General features: G+C 39.1%; 1 protein-coding gene across 7 annotated transcripts in view; it reads right to left on the reverse strand.

Moving 5' to 3' along the window:
• The window catches only part of auts2a (activator of transcription and developmental regulator AUTS2 a), a 1,137,604-nt gene extending 1,124,485 nt beyond the window's left edge, over positions 1–13,119 (reverse strand). For 6 of the 7 annotated variants that reach the window (XM_059973180.1, XM_059973182.1, XM_059973179.1 and 3 more), the window contains exons 1-2: positions 12,894–13,118; positions 11,770–12,531 (exon numbers count right to left, since the gene is read on the reverse strand). In XM_059973180.1, coding sequence (XP_059829163.1) covers positions 11,770–12,054 — 285 coding nt within the window. In that variant the 5' untranslated portion in view covers positions 12,055–12,531; positions 12,894–13,118. Of the gene's footprint in view, positions 1–11,769; positions 12,532–12,893 lie in introns of all 7 variants that reach the window. The other variant, XM_059973178.1, reaches the window with a different exon arrangement.
• Between the last annotated feature and the right edge of the window lie 6,998 nt (positions 13,120–20,117).

Raw genomic sequence — 20,117 nt, forward strand, 5'->3', positions numbered from 1 at the left:
CTGCTCCACTATACTCTTCTCCAACTTCGCAAGCTCCCTTAGAGTGCCCTTGTGGGAAAACTACTCCAATGCATGCGGAACACAAACCACCTCCTGTCAAGGAAAGCCCACACAGATCAAGGCCATGATATTACCTCAGCCCTTAGAAATAAAACAATAAAGCTTGCAGAATTATGTGGCATGTGCACAATACCAGAGCATGCTTTGATGACTTTGGAAAAAAAGTAAACCAGCAGCAAATCATTGCTACATAACTCATTCACCATTCAGAATGGAGTTCTTCATCTGCCACACTTGACAGTTTATATTTCAGTGAATCACTAGCTCTAGACATGTATCTATCATATAATGTGTTTGTGCCTGTTCGATTTATCATTTCCACTGACAGATTATTCAAGCAGGAAAAAAAAACTATTTTCACAGCTCTATGTAACATTTCTTTGCCCCCCACTTATAAATATGGAATCCTCATTTGTTTATTCCACTGGAAGAGAGCTTTCTCCAGTTCTGTCCTACCTCATTCAACAGCGAATATTGGTCTTACCACACCACACCGATGAAGGCAGATCATTTCACATCAGCCATTACTGAACAGGGAAAGGAAATATTACTCCACGATCCCCGAGCTGAAATCACCAGACATTGTGTCTCCTTTATTCAAGTTGCATTGTCTGTAGCCATCTTTAAACTTTAATGAATGGTCATAAAATTAATCCAAAGTGTTGGCAAAGCCTGGGAAGATTAATGGAGTGCAAATAGTAAAAAGGATTAGATTTCTTTAAAAGCAACATAAGTGAATGAAATCCTTTCTTTTTTCCTATCATAATTCAAAGATCTCTCTTCAACAGGCCAATTATTTGCAAAACTCGTTTTCATTTATAGAGTCATAGGAAAATACAGCACAGACACAGGCCCTTCAAGCCATCTAGTCCATGCAAACCGCTTAAACTGCCTACTCCCATCGATCTGTGCTCCATACCGCTACCACCCATGCACCTATCCAAACTTCTCTTTAAATGCTGAAATCGAGCTTGCATGTACCACTTGCAGCTCATTCCACGCTCTCACAACCCTCTGAGTGAAGATGTTTCCCCTCATGTTCCCCTTAAACTTTTCCCCTTTCACCCAAGATCTCTAGTTGTAGTCCCAAACAACCCCAGTGGAAAAAGCCTGCTTGCATTGACCCTATCTGTACTCCTCATAAATCTTATATACCTCTATCAAAATCGTCCCTCGATCTTTTGAGGTGAGCTTGATGTACATCTGGTCTCAGTGCCATTTCCTAACATGAGAGAACAAGCATTCAGAACCGGAGGCATAATTAGATCAATTTGTGCTGGCCACCACTTGCCTCCCGCTTCTTTACAAAATGACATCCAGCTTCCTTCATAATTTACTCTGATCAGCCTCAATGACAGAACCACGAGTTAGATTCTGTAATTTCTCCCTCCAGGAAAATAATTGCACTATATATATTTTTTGTCAGTACAAAATGAAATTATACAGCCACATTTACTTAACTGAGAGCCAACAATAAAAATTAATGGCAAGTGGATTACTAAACCTCAATTATTCTGAGTATTCCACAGTGGGTATCATCGAGAAGGTCTTAGCATAACAGAGAGTGAATGTTTCAAGCCAAATGTAATGGAGAAAATATATTTTACACAGGAAATATATCTTCCTGGTGTGTACAGAATGTAATATTAATCTGGCAGGCTCTATAAAGCCATCTGCACAACACTGTCGAATGTACAATACTCTGTTACTGAGGTGTGCTCTGATCCCAAGGCACATCCTTCCAATGTTGTTATAAAGCCACTGGGATAGTTGATTTCAATTCATGTTAAAAGAAATTTGCTAGCACCTCCAATGATCCACAGGGGCACAGTGGAAAGGGAGTTCCACATTGAAATGGAGTTGAAACGTTACCCTTCTTCTAATTTTCTCCTCTGCCAGTGGCATAGACTCCTTGTCTTGCAGTTCAACAAGGTAGCAGTGCTTGTATATCAAGTGCAAGTCAAAGCTTATCTAATAACGGAGAAGTTCAGAGGCAAACACAATCCTGTGCATTTCAACGTGCACATATTTGCAATTCCAGTAGGGGTCATTGTGTGCTGTTGAGCCGGACTTAGTTTTAGTTCCTTTGTGCTTCAACAGTGATTTTGGACTGTACCTGCCAGAGTGAACTCAAGCAATGGCAGACCGTGACCAGGAGACTACCTGTGTTCAGTTCACTACCCCAACTCAGAATCAGAGCTCAAACAAACGTGCTGGAAAGTGGAGTGCAGCACATGTCAATTACGTGAACAGGTGTTACAGTATCCAGCTGGAAACTTCCTTCGCATGTCGGTGGGCTAAGAAAGGCAAAGAACACTAGCAATTTAAAGTAGGCTGCTGATTAAATTTAAAACAGTGAGCAGATTATTTGACAGGGAAAGTTGAATTGTATAGAGAAAATTATGGGTTTCCTCCCTGGTTATTTTGTGACAACAAATCACTTGCCTGATTTATTATAAGAAAATGCGGGAACATAATAAAGTATTAATATATGTGTGTGTGTGTGTATATATATATATATATATATATACACACACACATACATACACACATACATACATACATAGAGAGAGAGAGAGAGAGAGAGACACACACACAATTACTGCTTCATACCTGTCAGTATTGCAGGTCACAATTTACTACTTATCACCGGTAAATAGATTGTTAAAACTTGACAATTGTACCAATTGTACCAGCCAGAACTATGTATTAATGTGTGGTAAATGGCTCCATTTGTAGAACAAGCTGATCTGCAGCTGCTCAGCAATAAAATCACTATCCATCTACTAATGGTCTCAATCAATGTTTCAGTGTGTTTTGTAATGACATAGGAGATTTTGAGTTGATTAAAGCACAGATAACAATCCCTTTCCTCCTCACAAGCATAGAGCTCTCTGGAACAATTTTTACAGTTAAAATGAAATCTCTCTCTCGCTCTCTCGCTATCTGCTGGAATCACTCCAGCCTTGGTCTAATGTCACAATCGTGTAAAATGAAATCTCTTTCTGTTATGTGATGTGAAGCCACATGGAAACACTTGGCAGAACATAATGCTGGCAGTTAGTGGAGCTAAGATAAAGATTGCTGGCAGTGAGATAAGCAATTCAAGAAGACAACTTAAACTGGAAAAAAAAACTCCTTAAGAACAGATATGCAACAGACAATATAAATTTATCCTTTTTAAAAAAGCGCGTAATCAGAGGGACACTATACACTGCAATAACACTGCCAAGGATCTGATTGTGGACACAGGTTCAAATCCCAATCCAACTGGTATCCATTCCAAACCATCTGCAGCATTGGGACACTGAGCTAAAGGGGATGTTGGGTCTGAGCAAGGATGTACTGCAAATCAGATCTTGGTCCTGTCAGGTGCTTCTCACAACTATATCCAGTCAGGGGAGGATTTATACAGAGGCATCTTGTCTCCAGAGTCACATGAAAGAAAAGAGGCATTTACCACAACATCATCAAAATTTAAAAAAATCTGCAAGTAGCAATATGAAGCAAGTTAACACTAATGGTAATGCGCAGAAATTATCTGGGCTACATCACTGTGTTTTCTGACAATGAAGTGTGAAGGGACCCCAAACTTGCATCTAGTGTACAAGTCAACTCTCGCATTTGACCAATTGGCATATGTCTAAGCACAGTTAGTGAAATCTCTTAAGAAACTACATCTCTAACAAAAGTACATTCTGTGCTTTTAATATTTAGAGACAAAGGCGTTAAATGACTGTTGACTTACCATAAATGTGAACATACAGCCCAAGACTAACAGTATGGAAAGACACCACAAAACCACTTTGACACTTCTATTATAGTGCATGAAATTCATCATCAAGGCATACTGTTTAAATGCATACAGCTGATTCAAGCATCAAATTGCCTCCTGTTATTTGTGTTGTCAGTGCTCGCCACATTAACTATTGTCAGCATTTTATTTGATTTCACTTGGCAGCGTGATAAACCTAATATTTTTTATGTATTAACTGCAAAATAAAATTACTTCCCCTTACTTGTCGGACAATACTAGTAGGTAGGCAATACTCTGATTAAAGTCTGCAATTGGTGTTGATCATCTACGAAGAGGAATATAAATCAGATCGGGTAACTCTTGGAACCAGAGAATGCTCATGTAGATACAGTAACTGGGTTTGCATCTTCCTTCATGTACAAATTTATGAAATAAAAATGCGAAGTTCCATGCAAGAATCATCAATTCACAGGCATGTCTTAAACATAGGTCAGAAATCCTCTGACATTGTATTATTTTAAAGAATGCCTCGAATCGATGAAATTTGTTCTTTAAATGATTAAGCCACATTAACTGCATCAACAGACTCATTTGCAAATCAATTAGCTCATTAAAAAAAGAACAAACTTCCATTTATGTAGTGCCTCTCACAACCTCAAGATGTCCCAAAGCATGTTTTACAGCCAACTCAATACTTTTGATTTTAGATACTGTTGTAATGATGGGAATTATTAAACTAACTTTGCACAGAATTTTCATGGAAATGTATTTTCTCAGCAGGATGGAAACTACATTCTTCTGCAAAATACACCTAAGGCAATAAAAAGTCTTACTTTGCCTTCAGATGCTGATGGAGAGGAACAATGTTAATCCAGCAAAATTTGCCTTCTTACGCTGATAACATTAGATAGCATCTGGCTTTACTGAAGGCTTCACTAATCCCTAATCAACACTTCTGACTGTGTCGCTCACCTACTGAGTTGTAAACAGTGAAATTGACATATTCATAATTCATATATTTTTAAAACTATTGAAATATTAATAACAGTTCAAGGTAAAGTAGTCTGTAAAAACAAATTGAAGCTCATATTGAAAGGATGATTCTAAAATACCACTTTGCCAGAGCATGTCAAGTATACATTCGGCATCTGATTCAAGATCAACTTGTGCAGATTAAAATAACACCTGCTGAAAGTCAGCTCTTAATTCTGTTTTTCTGAGCTATCAACTTAAGTTGTTGGCAATGAGATATTTTGTGACCCATCTACATTGCAATGCATATCAATAATTAGACTGGCTGGACCAGGATTTTGCTTGGAAGAAGTTAGGTCGGATGGAATGTGACCCTTCTTCGTTCATCACTGTTCTGTTCAAAGATTGATCAAAATCAACCTGGGAACCATTTCGATTTGATCACAGTTAAAACTGCCCAAACTGGCAGCGACACAGAACAAACCAATCTCTATTCTGCAAGTTATCCCATTGATCTGAATAGAAAATTTAAATACTGGATGTAATTACAGGGTTGCTTTTGATTCAGAGACTTCAGGCAAGAATAGTTTACTTAGCAAATAGTCATATGCCACAAGGAATTTATTAACAATGGGACCAAGCTCGTTCACACATTGCAGCAGTTGGAAATACTCAGTACAAATGAACATTTGATCCTAAAGGCAGCCTTTTATGTTGGTAGAAAACAGCTGGATAGCACAATGATTGCTCAAATGCAGGGGTGATGTTAGAAATGGTGTTTTGTGGTGAAGTATTCAGACCATCACACAAAAAAGTATTAATGATGTATTAGAGCAGATCACTACGATAATCACAAATAACTCCCAGTTCTTTCTACGATGCTTTGATATCAGACTAATTATGTATGTTAACCACAGGATATTCCCTTACCAATAGCAAAATTATCAAGTCTTGATAACAGGAAATTGATCACTGAACACATCCAATGGACTCGCGTTCAAGGACTCAATAACTCACGTTCCCAGTATTATTTATTTATTTTTTTTAATTTTATATATCTACACAGCCTGTCGCCTTTGTACTTTTGTTAAGCTTGTCAGTCTTTGTGTGCAGTTTTTCATTAATTCTATTGTATTTCTTTGTTCTGCTGTGAATACCTGCAAGAAAATGAATCTCAGGGTAGTATTTGGTGACATATACATACTTGGATAATATTTTTACTGTGAACTTTGACAATATGACAACTTTTGAGATATCCAAGAATTAGCACATGAGTATCTGAAATTTTATTTGGGACAGAGATAAATGATGTTTGCCCTGATCCAAAATACTCATCAATTCCCAAAAATGTTCATGACTGTGCTTGAAGAGGGAAAACCTAGCCTTAACAATAAGATTTGAAACCCAGCATTACAGGTAAATGTATCTTTAGGCTGAAAGCAAATATTACATTTAATCAGTCTGAATCTTTTGTTAATATACTTGCTGTATGAATTACTTCTGAATCTAGCATTATTTCCCACTGTCAATTTCCATTCATGTAGCAGCTTCAATGTAATGAAATAAGGTAGAACTCAGTTTAAATCCCAATGGACCATTCAACACGACATTGAATTGAATCATATGCTCAACTTCTAGAATAAGATTTACACTCACAACCAACAATCCAAGAGAGTGTGATCCCACAAAGTGAGCCAATTTCACCAATGTGTATACAATATAAAACACTATCCTCAAGTGCAGCAAAATTTACAACACCTTTAACCATTTTTGAATATCTTTTCATAAACAGAGAAGATTCTGCAGATGCTGGAAAACACACAAAATGCTGGAGGAACTCAGCAAGTCAGGCAGCATCTATAGAGATGCATAAACAGCCGACATTTTGGGTTAAGACCAGTAATCTTTTCTTATTTCATTCTCCATTTGCCTGTTCTCACTGCAGATTAGATGCCAATCTGAATAACTGAAATGCTAGTTAACAGCAGCACTTTACAGCTTGACATTTTGAAACACCTCCCCTGAAGAGTGATTAATTAATATTGCAGAAATCTAATATATTCAAATAGTGTGAAACAATAAGCAATGAAATAATTCACTGCTTCTTCAACTGCAGCTCCTTCACAAGCAAGTTCTGCAATTTAGTACGGCAAAGGGAACGAGTACACAGGAATGCCTACAAGTTCCCATCCCAATCACACCCCATCTGTCACTTTATCACAACTGTGCTTAATTCCTGTGACCTGACAGCACTGTGGGAGTGCATTCATCTCAAGGACAACAGCAGTTCAAGTAGACTTCACACCACCTTCTCAAGGGCACCTTCCCTGTCTGAATCAACAAAAGTCATTGTCAGCTGACATTGTCCCCCATCAAAATTACATTTAAATGCTACAATAAGTTTTCACACAGGGGAAAAATGGAATCAGCACTAGCAGTATTTTTCTATCCTCTTATCTTGTTAAATCAATTCACAGTAGGTGAAGAACTCTGCTGAGAAACGCCATCCAAATGAATATGACCCCTGCTTGGTGGAGGGAATTTATGGGCAGAAGAACCTGAAGCACTGTAGACAGACATTTGTCAAACACTTTTTTAAAAAAATGGAATTTCATCTTGTTTTACAATATGTGGCATCCAGGGGACTTTCTACTCCCGAAATGAAGATGTCATTACCTGAGTGCACTGAGCATTTGAGTTGTGAGTTCTTGCAAGTGAAATAATCTCAACATCTTCCTGTTTGAGTTGTGCCTTTTACAATATGAACGTAGACATTTGAACAGCAACAAAATGTATTTAAGATTATGGTGATGAAATGTATTTAAGATCACAGCAAATCTTTTAATCACAACATGAAGAAACTATTGAGGTTGGGAATGTAACATTATAAAGAAAATGATATTATTACCCACAGGTAAATATCAAGCCAGGTTAAATATAATTGCAACTACAGCATAGCACAATAAGCCGTTAAGTGCTTCAGATAATTCTTCAAAGTGCTGAAGTGAAGCTATAGAATTGTTGACGTTAATCTGAATTGTGGTTTCTATGACATCAATTCATACATTTTCACACACAGCGAAGTGTACAATTGTATACATTACCAATGTATTAATAATAATGTGTAACAAACTAGCAAAACAAAATGCTGCATCTAAAACTGGGGCAGTACAAAGAATTTTCCCATCTGCAACATTTTAAAATACAAATGTACATATGTGGTGGTCAGTGCTCCCTGGCATTCCACATTAACTACAGGCAATGTTATGTTAACAATACAAACTCCAGATTACAGCAGACAGCAAAACAATGAGAATTTACATCGGTCCTCCAAACATTACACGGGTCAAAACTCCTTCGTTTTACCCTAATGCGGGTAAAGCAGAACTCAAATAATTGAATTTATATCCACGTCTTTGCCTGCATTCAGTACATTATTGACTGGCTAGCAAATCTGTGCATAACAACGTGTTACACAAAATTACTCTGCAGGGCTGCTTTTGATCAATGCCTCAACTACACCCTTCATATATTTAGTTGCATTTTCAGCCAAGCATGTAAATTCTGGATTTTTCATGGATGCTGATTTTTTTTTTTAACCACCATACCAGAGGAAAAAATGCATCCCAAGTCAGGAAAAGGTTTAACATCTCTACACTGCGCTGCTATTACTGGAAGGTTGCATGCCCATTAACTCTGAATAAATTACACTAAAAAGGGACAGTCAATTCTCACCAAAAATAACAGCAATTTCTGATATACTTAGAAATAAAAAAAATGAATTTAAATACAAATTGCTTTTTCTCACTATAGTAAAGTCCTCTTATGGTGTGCTTGTGTTTTTTTCCCTGATCTTATTGTGGGAGGTAGTTGATAGCTATGCAGTTTACTGCAGTTCTGTTAACATCATCTTATTAAACAATATAACAGCTCATTATAAAATCACCCTCCCTTTTATGTTAGGCAATATGAATTCTCACTGAGATATGTTTTTATATATTGGCTGGAATAAGTGTAATCCATTACATCACAAACTAACTATGCATATGTTGCAATCAAAAGAAAGAGCTGATACTTTATTTTTTTTATATTTAGAGCTACAACACGCTAGCCAGCCCTCTGCCACCCAATTACACCAATGGTATATTTTCAATACATACTGAAAAAAAATCAACTTTTCAAAGGATTGGATCCGCAAATCCGGAAGAACATTTTTCACTGATTCACCCATCTGCCCAATTAATACCGTGCAAGTGAATTCTTGACCATGCCTAGAACAAGTGACTGAAGGCTTCAACTTTACAGAACACTTTAATGATACATTATTAATAATACAAGGACCAACAACTTAAAAATCAGCACAACAGAACTCTTGATCAATAATGATGGTTTTCAAAGAGGGACACAATACTTAAAATAATTTTAATCCAAAAGTTGATTGGTTTTAAGCAGACTACTACAAACACTGAATTTACATTTTGATAATTAGTTGGGAGCATTGCAGAAGAATGGTCATGGTACAAAAGCTGTCAAGGAAGGACAGTGCATTACAATTAAATTTTATTACAGCCTCTTTATACTTAGGTAAATTAAAATGCTTTAGTTTATAAGTACTTATTTACATTTTTTAAAAAAACATAATTAAATATCCTAGCAGTGTGCACAAAACCATGACAATGGTTCAACCTCGTTAAAGAACTTGGTAATTAACCAAGTAAGACTGACTCATTAAGAGTTGTGTTTTAAGTTGATTCCTCAGAGCAAGACTGTTTGAAATCTTTTTCCCTATACCTGAAGTTTATTTAAGCTGTTCAGTCAACAGAAAGGTAAAATAACATTTTATTCACTTAATTATTCCAGAGGGGTGAGATCTAGTAATACCCATCAGATATTTAAAAAGTCAGCTAATTTTAGTAAAGGATCATTGTCTATTAACTGTAATAACACCATTACAGAAACTTATTAATCGGTTCTGTAATTGCAGTGAAAATTAGACAGCTCCAGTAAAGTACGATCTACATCAGCAAAACAAGCTACATCATCAAATCAGTGGCTTGGACACTAACGGACTTCACTGTCATATCAATTAATCAATTATTTTCTCATCATTTATTTCCCTTACTATGATTCCAATACTGATCAAATTAATCAATGTAATTCTGAACAGTCTGCCAGGTTTTCACTGTACATCTGACATTCAATAGGAAATCCCATAACTAAGATGAGAGAGAACAGAGCTTTTGCAGTGACAAAAATGTATTACATCTAGACATCATCCAAGCACAAGACTGCACTGGGAGTCTGGAAAGTGAAGACACTTAGGCAACCAATATCTGCATATTTAATCACTACAGTTAAAATAACTTTCCATGCATTGTGCAAATCAAATATGTCCATAGTTTCTTTCTCTCACCTTAAGGAAACACAACACAAGCAAATAAGAACAATAATTGGATCAATTCATTGCAATGGTGCAAAGCAATGTTAAAATGAAACAGTTCAAAGAAAAAGAATGTTGCTCCTCATTAAACTAGCACAATGGCAACCAAATATCCACCTTAGGTTTCACACCATAACCTCGATACAAGTTATCACACAGACAAGGTTGGAAATAAAATGAAAATCTGCCATATGTTATTCTGAGCAAATATCCATTTCTTCCTATAGATGTCACTGACAAGGTCTGATGGTTTAAAAAGTTATGCTTTATTTTTGGAGAGGAGAAACATGCAATTTGGACAGCAGGTAAACAATGCATATAAAAGTGATATCAGGCAGCATCACAAGCAATAACTCAGCTTATTTCTACACTGGGTCTATGATACTGCAGTGCAGAAGCACTAGAACACATGAACTAATTTATAAATAAAACTTCTGGAAATGCTGTAAGGTGTTATGTTCCACTTCCAGCACAAATATATTAATGTTACAGAGAAGGAAGGAAAATTCCATTCCTCTTTGGTAATAAAAGGATTAAAAACCAGTTCATAATTTGATCCAAAAGCATAAAAGACACATTTAGCTGGAAAAAAATGCACCAAATACAAAGGATAAACAATCAATACTTGTCATTTTGGAGACTTAAGTAATAATTTAAGTGGCATTTCATTCTCTAGTTCTGGATTAAGCAAACAAACATTCCTGAATGGAGACTATTTACAGTACTTTGTTTCTCTGTTATTACTGGTGGAGGGGAATCCACCCAATTTTGGATAAACGGTGCTGGTCCCACTGAAACAGGAGTCACCCAACCAGTTTACTGTAGATTACTGAAGATTCTGGTAACACTAATAGCTTTTTTCACCAAATGCAAGTTCTTCACATCCACAAGTTCTCCTGAGCATGCTTCCAGATGCGCACTCCCCTCTCAATATTCAGTAATATAATTTCAGAATCACAATTCAATGCAATTTTATTAATCAAATAAAAGGTATTTTATCTGCTCCTCTCATTGAGGTAATCTTCTTTTGCATCCTTTCCAGCTCTGTTGACCTCCAAATCATTGCAGATACATTACTTGGTGGCTTTTCAACCTTCTCAGTCACTACTCATTTTTAACCAACAGTAGTCCATAGGAAAGTGACTGAACAATATTAATTTGGCAAATTACAATGGAGGGGCCTATTTCTCAGTGACACATAGGTTAAAGTGGAACACGAATATTAACCAGCTGCACTCCTTATACCCACTACTAAATATCAACACTGCTTTCATATATTAAAATGTTTCAGACTTCGACTATGGGGTGCAAAGTGAATTAGGGGTAGAAAGAGTCGACAGAACAACCTAACCCAAAACTCTAAGCTTTCCATGATAGCTGAGAGAACAGTTCAAATACACAACCAAAAGTAAAATTAATCATTTACAACATATTTTGCCATGATAATGAAGGGCCATTATGGGCTTCCTTTCAAAACTGAGCCACATCCAAAACTCCCGTCTCAAGGAGGTAAAATTTGCATAATCCAACCGTTGCTTACCTCCAGTGCCTCCAATGTCACAAAACTGGCTATTCCAAATCCATCAATGAGATCTTCTTCTCCTGAAGTCGAGTCTTTCCTCCGTCGTCTTGGAGGTCTAGGTCGGGATGTGGCTGGATTTTTGTTGCTGCCCTCTCGCTCAGATCCCGATGAGGACTGTGTGCTGACGGCCCTCGAACTGCCTCCACCACCGCCACCTCCTCCTGCCTTTGCCTTCCTGTCTCGGTTTCTCTGAGCCCTGGATCGCCTACTCCGGCGAAGCCCACTGCACCGCGGGCCATCCATTGCACACCCACGAATTCCCCACAGAAAGGTGACGGCTAAAATATATTCTCCCTCAATAAAATCAACAATAGCAATTCCACAAAGCCCAGCCAAAGCACTTTGCAGGAGACGATGGCTAAAGATGCACGTCGCCTGTGTATTAATAAATCACCGGGACAGAAATCCGCAAGAGAAGAATCCGTTTATAACTTGCTTGGAGAAATTATTCCAATATTCCCATAATAATTCCAAGCGAGCCGACCATCCGGACAGAAAATGACAAAATTCCAAGTAAAATTGACAAGAAAATCCCCAGGTGAAATTGACCAAATTCTCAAGTGAAATTGACCAGGTCTCCACAGTACGGACTGACGTTGATTCTATAATAACACTTTTTCCCCAGATGAGACACCGACTTGTTTTTTTAATTCCCCCAATAGTTTCAGCAGCAGTAATCTCCCGGAATCCACAATAACCACGACCACAATTTGGTCCTTCCTAAAAATTAAAAATAAAATCACACACTTGCAAAATGCTCTTTTCTTCCACTTGTAGCGGCCGGAAAATAACTAGAAATCCTGGCTGATTTTTATGTCCCTCCCATCATTTCTGCATTTTAACCAGTTACGAAAAAAAAAGGTGCTCAGTAGCAAATCGCTGTTTCATCCACACCTTTTCTGTCTTTCCACACTCACTATCTCTCATCAATCTCTCTCGCACACATGCACTGTCCCTTTCCCTTTCCCTCTTTCTGGCTGTGTCTGTCTGTGCCCCCTTCTTCCTTTCTCCTTCCCTCCCTCTCTCTCCCCCTATCTCCCTCTCTCTCTGACTTCTCTTTGTCTGGAATAAAATTCACGCACCGTCCATCCCACCACAGTAGATTCCAGCTCTAGCCATCAGACTGAAGACTTTCGGAGCTGACGGGTTTTTTTGTGTGTATTCTTCTCCAAATTCCGATCAAATGCAAGGAAGGGGATGAAAGAATCCTAATCGAGGGAAGGAGGGAGATGAATAAGAATGGAGAGAAGGGGAAAAAAATCCTTTAGAAAGAATGGAGCTTTCCTCAGTCAGTAATACACAGATCCACAGCCCTTTCAGCGCAGGGATAACAACTTACGCCAGTTCCGCTCATGTGTACTTCCTCACCAGGAAATAGTCCAGTCGTTTTTACACGGGGAATTTTTGGGGAGGAGACTTTAAAATAATCCAGCCGGTTAACGTTGAGCCCATCTCGGGTAGCGCGGTCTCCGAGCTCCGGAGCACAGCCATGTTTACAAACAGCCCGGTATCTTAACGACGGATCGTTCATTACGTTGCACTCTGCATCCCTCTCTTGCCCGTGTTTCTCAAGTTCTGATGAAGTGAGGCAACAAACCAGCAGACGCCGAAAGATCAGGGAAATTGGCACCAGTGTCTGTAACAACAAAGATTACACCGGCGTGTATGTTCTTTTTGGAGCAGCGCGGTGAAACGGTTTGCGTTTCTGCGCACCGTGCATTGTTAATTAATAGGCTTTGCATTTTTAAAACATATTGTAAAGATCGACGAAACTGCAAGTGTGTCGAAGTTGGAGCGATGGTTCAGTGTGCACGGTTTGGGCGACTGAAAGGTGCCGGTGTACACTTGCCCCTTTTTTAATAAGTTTATTGCAAGTTAAGTATTAAGATAAGGTCATCTTTTGTTTGGTAAAGTGGAACAAAAGGTGGACCTTACCCTTGTGGCGTGATGGGATGAGGGTATAACGGACCTGTGCCATCAGCGCGGGATCCATGTGAGAGGAACTCGAGCCTGGTGTGGGAGAAATGCTCTGTCTCGGACATCCCGCTCTGAGACAAAAGTTTTTGAACTGGTCGATGTTCGGCGTCAAACATTTTCCCATGTTGGGGAATCACTATACTCAAACCAAACCAACCCAAGTCACCTGCTGGCGATTCTAATGAAGGGCAGATTGATGTACTGGACGAGAGTGAAAATCGATATAGTCGGGTCATTTTGTATTAATAAATATTTTCATCCGTACTGAGCATGATTCAACAATGTTGGTATTAAAATCTGTTTAATTGCTATGGAATGTTTAACAGTAGGAGCGCAGTAAACCTGGAATTCCTTTCATTTGAAGTTAATAAATATTTATTTCGCCTGTTTTATTTATTTGTGAGACCCGAACTAAGTTCTATTCAAGTATGGCCAGATTATTCTTTCATATTCTATGTGCTTGGGCTTTGCAACTTTACTGGTATTTTCAGTTTCCTTGATAATTTAGAGGTATTATTTTTAAATTATGATAGTTTGCTATTGAAGGACATCAACTATCCAAGGTATTGATTCCTCATTTTATACTGATCGAATTTAAACAAGGCAAAAGTAACAACGTTGCTGTTTCCCCATCGACTCCTGAAACGACTGAATGTAATTGTTCCTCAGTTAAGAATGTTAATGGTGTAAATGGACAAACTACCTCGGCGTCTGATAATGTAGGCAGTTTAAAAAGAAACCAGCAATCACGTGGTTAAGTGTCACCAGACACTGCAAAGCCTCCATCTAATCAACAAGCAGGTACATTGAACTGATACAAGTCAGAATTAGCCATAATATCATATCGCACTGGGGGGTGGGGGGGAAGGTGGTCAGTTTCATTCAACAATATCAAATTTAAATTTGGCTAATTTGACCATTGTTTGAAGGCTTCAGTAAACAAGGAATTAATAGCAAATTTAAAGAATGAGCAAAATTAATTTGTTTCAAGTTCCTGCTTGTAAACATTAGTATATTTTGGGCTAACTGATCAAATGCATGTAAGAGGCCTTTTGAAAGGTACAGAAAGTGCACGTCATCTGAACTAAAACTAGTACCAAATCAATTGATCTTTGGGTAGACTCCATTTGAATCCTAAACTTTGACCCATGTCATCTTTCAGCTGGTGATTAAGCTACTATGCCATCCCAGCTTTGGGATTGATTTCCAGAATATTGTATTAATGATTTCAAAGGAAAGGGAGATTTTGAACAGACTCTACACTTAAAAGCAACCAAAATCATTGCTAAGCATCCAAATACCATCAAAGGGTCATCACGCTGAGGCTAGTTTACTTAGTTTCCATTGCTGCCAAATTGTTCTCAAAAAGGACAGAATAAACAGCTAAATAACATGGCATTCCCCACTTTGGACCACCAATAAGAAACTATTACTATTAACTCTGGGTAGGTCGTGGGTTAAACGTCATCTTCCTCTTCAGCCTCAGAAAATCAGAACTGGAGAAAGATTAATGTTGTAGCCTCAGCTCTTGAATAATTTTTTTAAAGTGTTGTCACTGTTGTAACGCAGAAAAGGCAGCAGTCAATTCCTGCAAGTAGAAGTGCTATTCAGCTAATCAGGCGGAGTGCATCAATTAATGACGTCGTTTTGACTCCCCCCCCCCCCCCCAGAATTAATCATTTCCCTCTCCTGATCGGAAGTTGTTAACCTGTGATCAATAAATGGCAACAATATTTTTAAAAAGAAGAGATGCAATTAAATGTTTCGGAAGGAATAAGCAATCTGCTGGAGAAACTCAGTGGGTCAAGCAGGATCTATGGTGGTGGAAAGGATTCTTGATGTAGGGTTTTGATCCGAAACATTGATAATTCCTTTCTCCCCCACAGATGCTGTTTGACCCCCGGTTCATTTAGCATTTTATTCACTCCAGACTTCAGCATCTGTAGTCCTTTGTGTTTCCAGTTAATGTGTCCTTTGTCCAAATAATAAAGTGCTCAGCATCATATTCGACGAGTGAATTGGATGGCGTATAGTAATCTCATCACCCTTAGTATCATTCTAACCAACGGTGTTTTGACACCACCAGTTTGAACTGGATTGGATGCCCAGCATTTATCGTCCAATAATGCAAACAGAACAAAAGGTGTAATCAGTGCCCCAGTGGCAAATCATTAATCAATTCATTCTGTTCCAATTGGCGTATATATTTTATGAGACCATGCAAATATTCCTGTAACAAATGAAAGAATTGTGCAAAGATTTGAATATTTTATTTAGCTAGATTAGCAAGGTAAAGAAAGTGCCTTTCTTATTTCACTAAATGTACAGTGGAATACATTACAGAGATATATGCCAAATATCTTAAAAATCAATCATGTAAAAATGACTTGAACTGCTAATTGACTACAGTGGCAGGTGCTCAGTACAATCACCTCAGGAGCTCCCAGACATGTGACAATTTCATTTTCAAAACAAAGAAGCTAAAAATAATGCATACACAAGACTATTTGCTCTATATCATTAACATAATCCTTCTTCCATTCATACATTACACCTGTACTCTCTAACTTACAGTGGATTCCAATCTGAAAACACAAATTTTAAATTCTCCTCCCTCCTTGTTACTGCAGCCTTTGATCATTTAAAATTCTTGAAGATCCACATAATACATATTTGTTGCTCTGCCTTCTGGGCACCACCATTTTAATTGTTTCACAATTCCTAACTATACCTTCAGATGCTATGAATCCCACCTCTGGAATCTAATCTGCCTCCTTTCCTTACCTCCATTAAAATGTTCCTTAAATCTCTGAGCAACTGTTAGGTCACTTTTCCCAACACACGGTCAAGATTGAATTGTATTTCATAATGTTGTGAGAAGAATCTTAGCAGATGCAAGTTGCTTAGTTAGTAAATTCAGGTTGCCATCGTGAAAAATATTTTTACTGGATCTAATCTTCTTCAAGATTTTTTTGTCATTAAGTTACACCGCACAGAAAAAAAGCTCTTCAGCCACCAAGCCCACACCAGATAACAAGTATCTATTTTACACAAATCCCACACTAATCTTACTTTATTTCCCTCAGTTACTGTCAACGCACAGAAATTCTACCACTCACCTACAAGAACAGACAGTAATGGTGCAATTACTCGAGTCACATATGATGCTCTCTTAAGGGGTTGTCTAGGCTGGATTCTCGTAATGGAAAATGCCTGTGCAGGACTTTGTTTAACATGGGGAAGCAGCCTCCACATAATATTTGACAGATGGGGTCAGGGTCCAGTAACATGGAATGCGAAACGATTGGGGACCCTTCATTGCTGCAGCAATCCTCTGCCTTCACTGCCACTGTCATCATTTTCCGCCAGCTCTGCCGTGAGGTGTTGGTCAGATTGCTCTCTGTCCAGAAACTCCCCCTTGACCTTACCACCTTGGACAACCCTACCAGGAACTAAGCTGCAGACAACATCACTCTCTGCCACAACAAGGTGACGATCCTCAGAGAAGTTAATGTTCCACTCTCATCTTTGTGGGAAGTAATGAGAGCACCCAGAGGAAAGGCATGTGGTTACAGAGAGAGCATGCAATCTCAATACAGGCAGCACTGGTGGTCAGGATCTAGGTTGGTGGAACAGTGCATTGGCATCTGTACTTGCTGTTTCACTGTGAGCACCGATTAGCTGAATCAGAATCCTTAATTATCGCTAAGTATGAGGACACATACAGGGAATTTGAGGCCAGTTTCCCTGAGCGCTCTCTGTACAGAATTAAAAGCAAACAAAAACAATAATGCAAATATCATAAACTATATACAATGAGGTCCACCTCATTGAATGTACAGGTGGACTTGATTTATAATTGACTAAAATTGAAGTGTTCATAAGACTGATGGCATACGGAAAGTTCTTGTACCTATTTGTCCTGGCATATAGTGATCTAAAGCGCCTACCAGAAGGAAGGAGTTGGAACAGGTGATGTCCAGGGTGTGATGGGTCTACAATAATGCTGCTTGCTCACTTCCCGACTCTAGATGCATATAAGTCCTGGATCAAGAGCAGCTTCATACCAATAATCCTTTCTGCAGCCCTGACGGTTCTTTGGAGTCTACTCTTGTCTTGTTTGGTAGCTGATCCAAACCAGACAGTGACGGACGAACAGAAAACAGACTGGATTATTCCTGAATAGAATTGAATCAGCAGCTCCTGAGGCAGGTTGTACTTCCTGAGTTGACGTAGGAAATACAACCTCTGCTGAGCCTTTTTGATAAGAGTGTCCGCGTTGGGTGTCCATTTTAGGTCCTGGGAGATTGTGACACCCAGAAATCTGAAGGTGTCCACAGCAGACACAACACCGTTGAGTTTAATGATTGGGGGGAGTATTGGGCGGCTCCTCCAGAAGTCCACTGTCATCTCCACAGTCTTGAGTGTATTCAGCTCCAGACTGTTCTGACCACACCAGAGGGCCAGCCGTTCCACCTTTGTAATTACAGAGGTTACACCTCGATAACCTCCGTAATTATTGACAGCAGAATACCAAATATCGGTCCAATATCTGAGAAAATAATGTTCTCTTTAGTAATCCAATCAATGAATTTAAGAAAAATCCGATACATGTGACAATAAGGACTCTTTGCCAAGCTGGTCACAAGAGGATCCTTGCACAATGAAGAGATCTCCAGAGAGACGAAGAAAGTGCTTCAGGTACCTTTTCAAAGTCTTCGTCAAGAAATATAGCATCCTTATTGACTTATGGGAACACTGACCCGTGGCCATTGAAATGGAGAAAGAGCATCAAGAAAAGCATTGAGTAGATCATGTCTTTTTGCTGGGCACCAAGTAGAAATGATGGAAGGAATGTGTAACATCCCAAACAAAAACTAAGCACCTGTCCCTTGCTTTCTTTCTGCATGTGTGGCTTCTGAGTTGACATGTGTGCCCGATGTTCAGGCTGGCAGAAATAGAGAAGGAGGTGCTCCACGTCACCCTTGACCACAGGGGATTGCCTAATGAGAGTGTCGCTCAGTCTGTGTACATCATCTGTTCATTTCACGAGCAGATAAAACTACACTCAGCAAATTCACGAGGACACCTCCTCACAAGCTACACTAATATGACAAAAGAAAAATGTACAGAATTTGCAATCATGCGAAACAGCTTCACAAATCGAAGCAAATGACTCAGCAAATTTATACACAAACGTGGTCATTTTAAACAAACTCTTGCAGACCCAATTGCACTCAGCACATCCACACAGAAAGCCAGTGGTCAGAAATGAAGGCAGTGAAGCTTAGCAAATTCACGTAGCCTCACACTTTCCAAAGAGACATTGAAAGGCATTTACAGTCAGCAATTTCAAAGCAGGTTCAATTCTACTCAGCCAGTGTAGGACATAAACAGGTTCACAAAGGAAACCTGGCAGTAATGGCTGTGGCACAAGTTAACTCACATATAGTCTCACTCATATTTAGAAATCTCTGCAGACACTGAACATGCCAGGCAGTAGCAGTGCGGAAACAAACACACAAAATGCTGGAGGAACTTAGCAGGTCAGTATCTATGAAGCAGTCACCATTTTTGGCTGAGAGCCTTCATCAGGACTGGAAAAGAAGGGGGCATAAGCCAGAGAAAGAATGTGGGGGGGAAGGGAATGAGTATAAGCTGGCTACTGATAGAAAGAAACAGGGTGATGTTAAAGGTGGGTGACGGATGGGGAGGGATGAAGCGAGAGGCTGGGAGGTGATAGGTGGAAGACGTGAAAGGCTCCAGAAGGAGGAATCTCAAAAAGAGAGGGCAGTGGAACATGGGAGAAAGGGAAAGAGGAGGGGCTGCAGAGGGAGGCATTGGGCAGGTGAGGAGAAGAGAAGGAGTAAGAGTGGGAAAAGAGAGTAGGGCAGGGGTAGAGAGATGACTGGATGTTAGAGAAAGCAATGTCCATGCCATCAGCTTGGAGGCTACCCAGATGGAATATGAGGAGTCACGTGAAATTGGAGCGAATTTGGTTAACCTGTCAACTGTGGGCACCATCAATAATATTATGTTCAAATCAAAGGCCCACACATGAACGTTAACCCAATCTTTCTGCTGAAGGAGTATCAGCACTGGGTTACCCACTCCACTGACACACTCATTTTACATTACAAGAGTCTGTAGATGCTGGAATCTGGAGCAACAACACAAAGTGCTGGAGGAACGCAGCAGGTCAGGCAGCATCTGTGACAGAAGCGGACAGTCAATGTTTTGGGATATTTTACATTACAATGAAGACAAAGAGAAACAAGAAGAGAGAAAAAGAAACAAGCTGTGGGAGGAACTCAACGGGTTAGGCAGGA

This window comes from Hypanus sabinus, chromosome 6, assembly GCF_030144855.1.
Source record: "Hypanus sabinus isolate sHypSab1 chromosome 6, sHypSab1.hap1, whole genome shotgun sequence".
NCBI classification, from domain to species: Eukaryota; Metazoa; Chordata; class Chondrichthyes; order Myliobatiformes; family Dasyatidae; genus Hypanus; species Hypanus sabinus.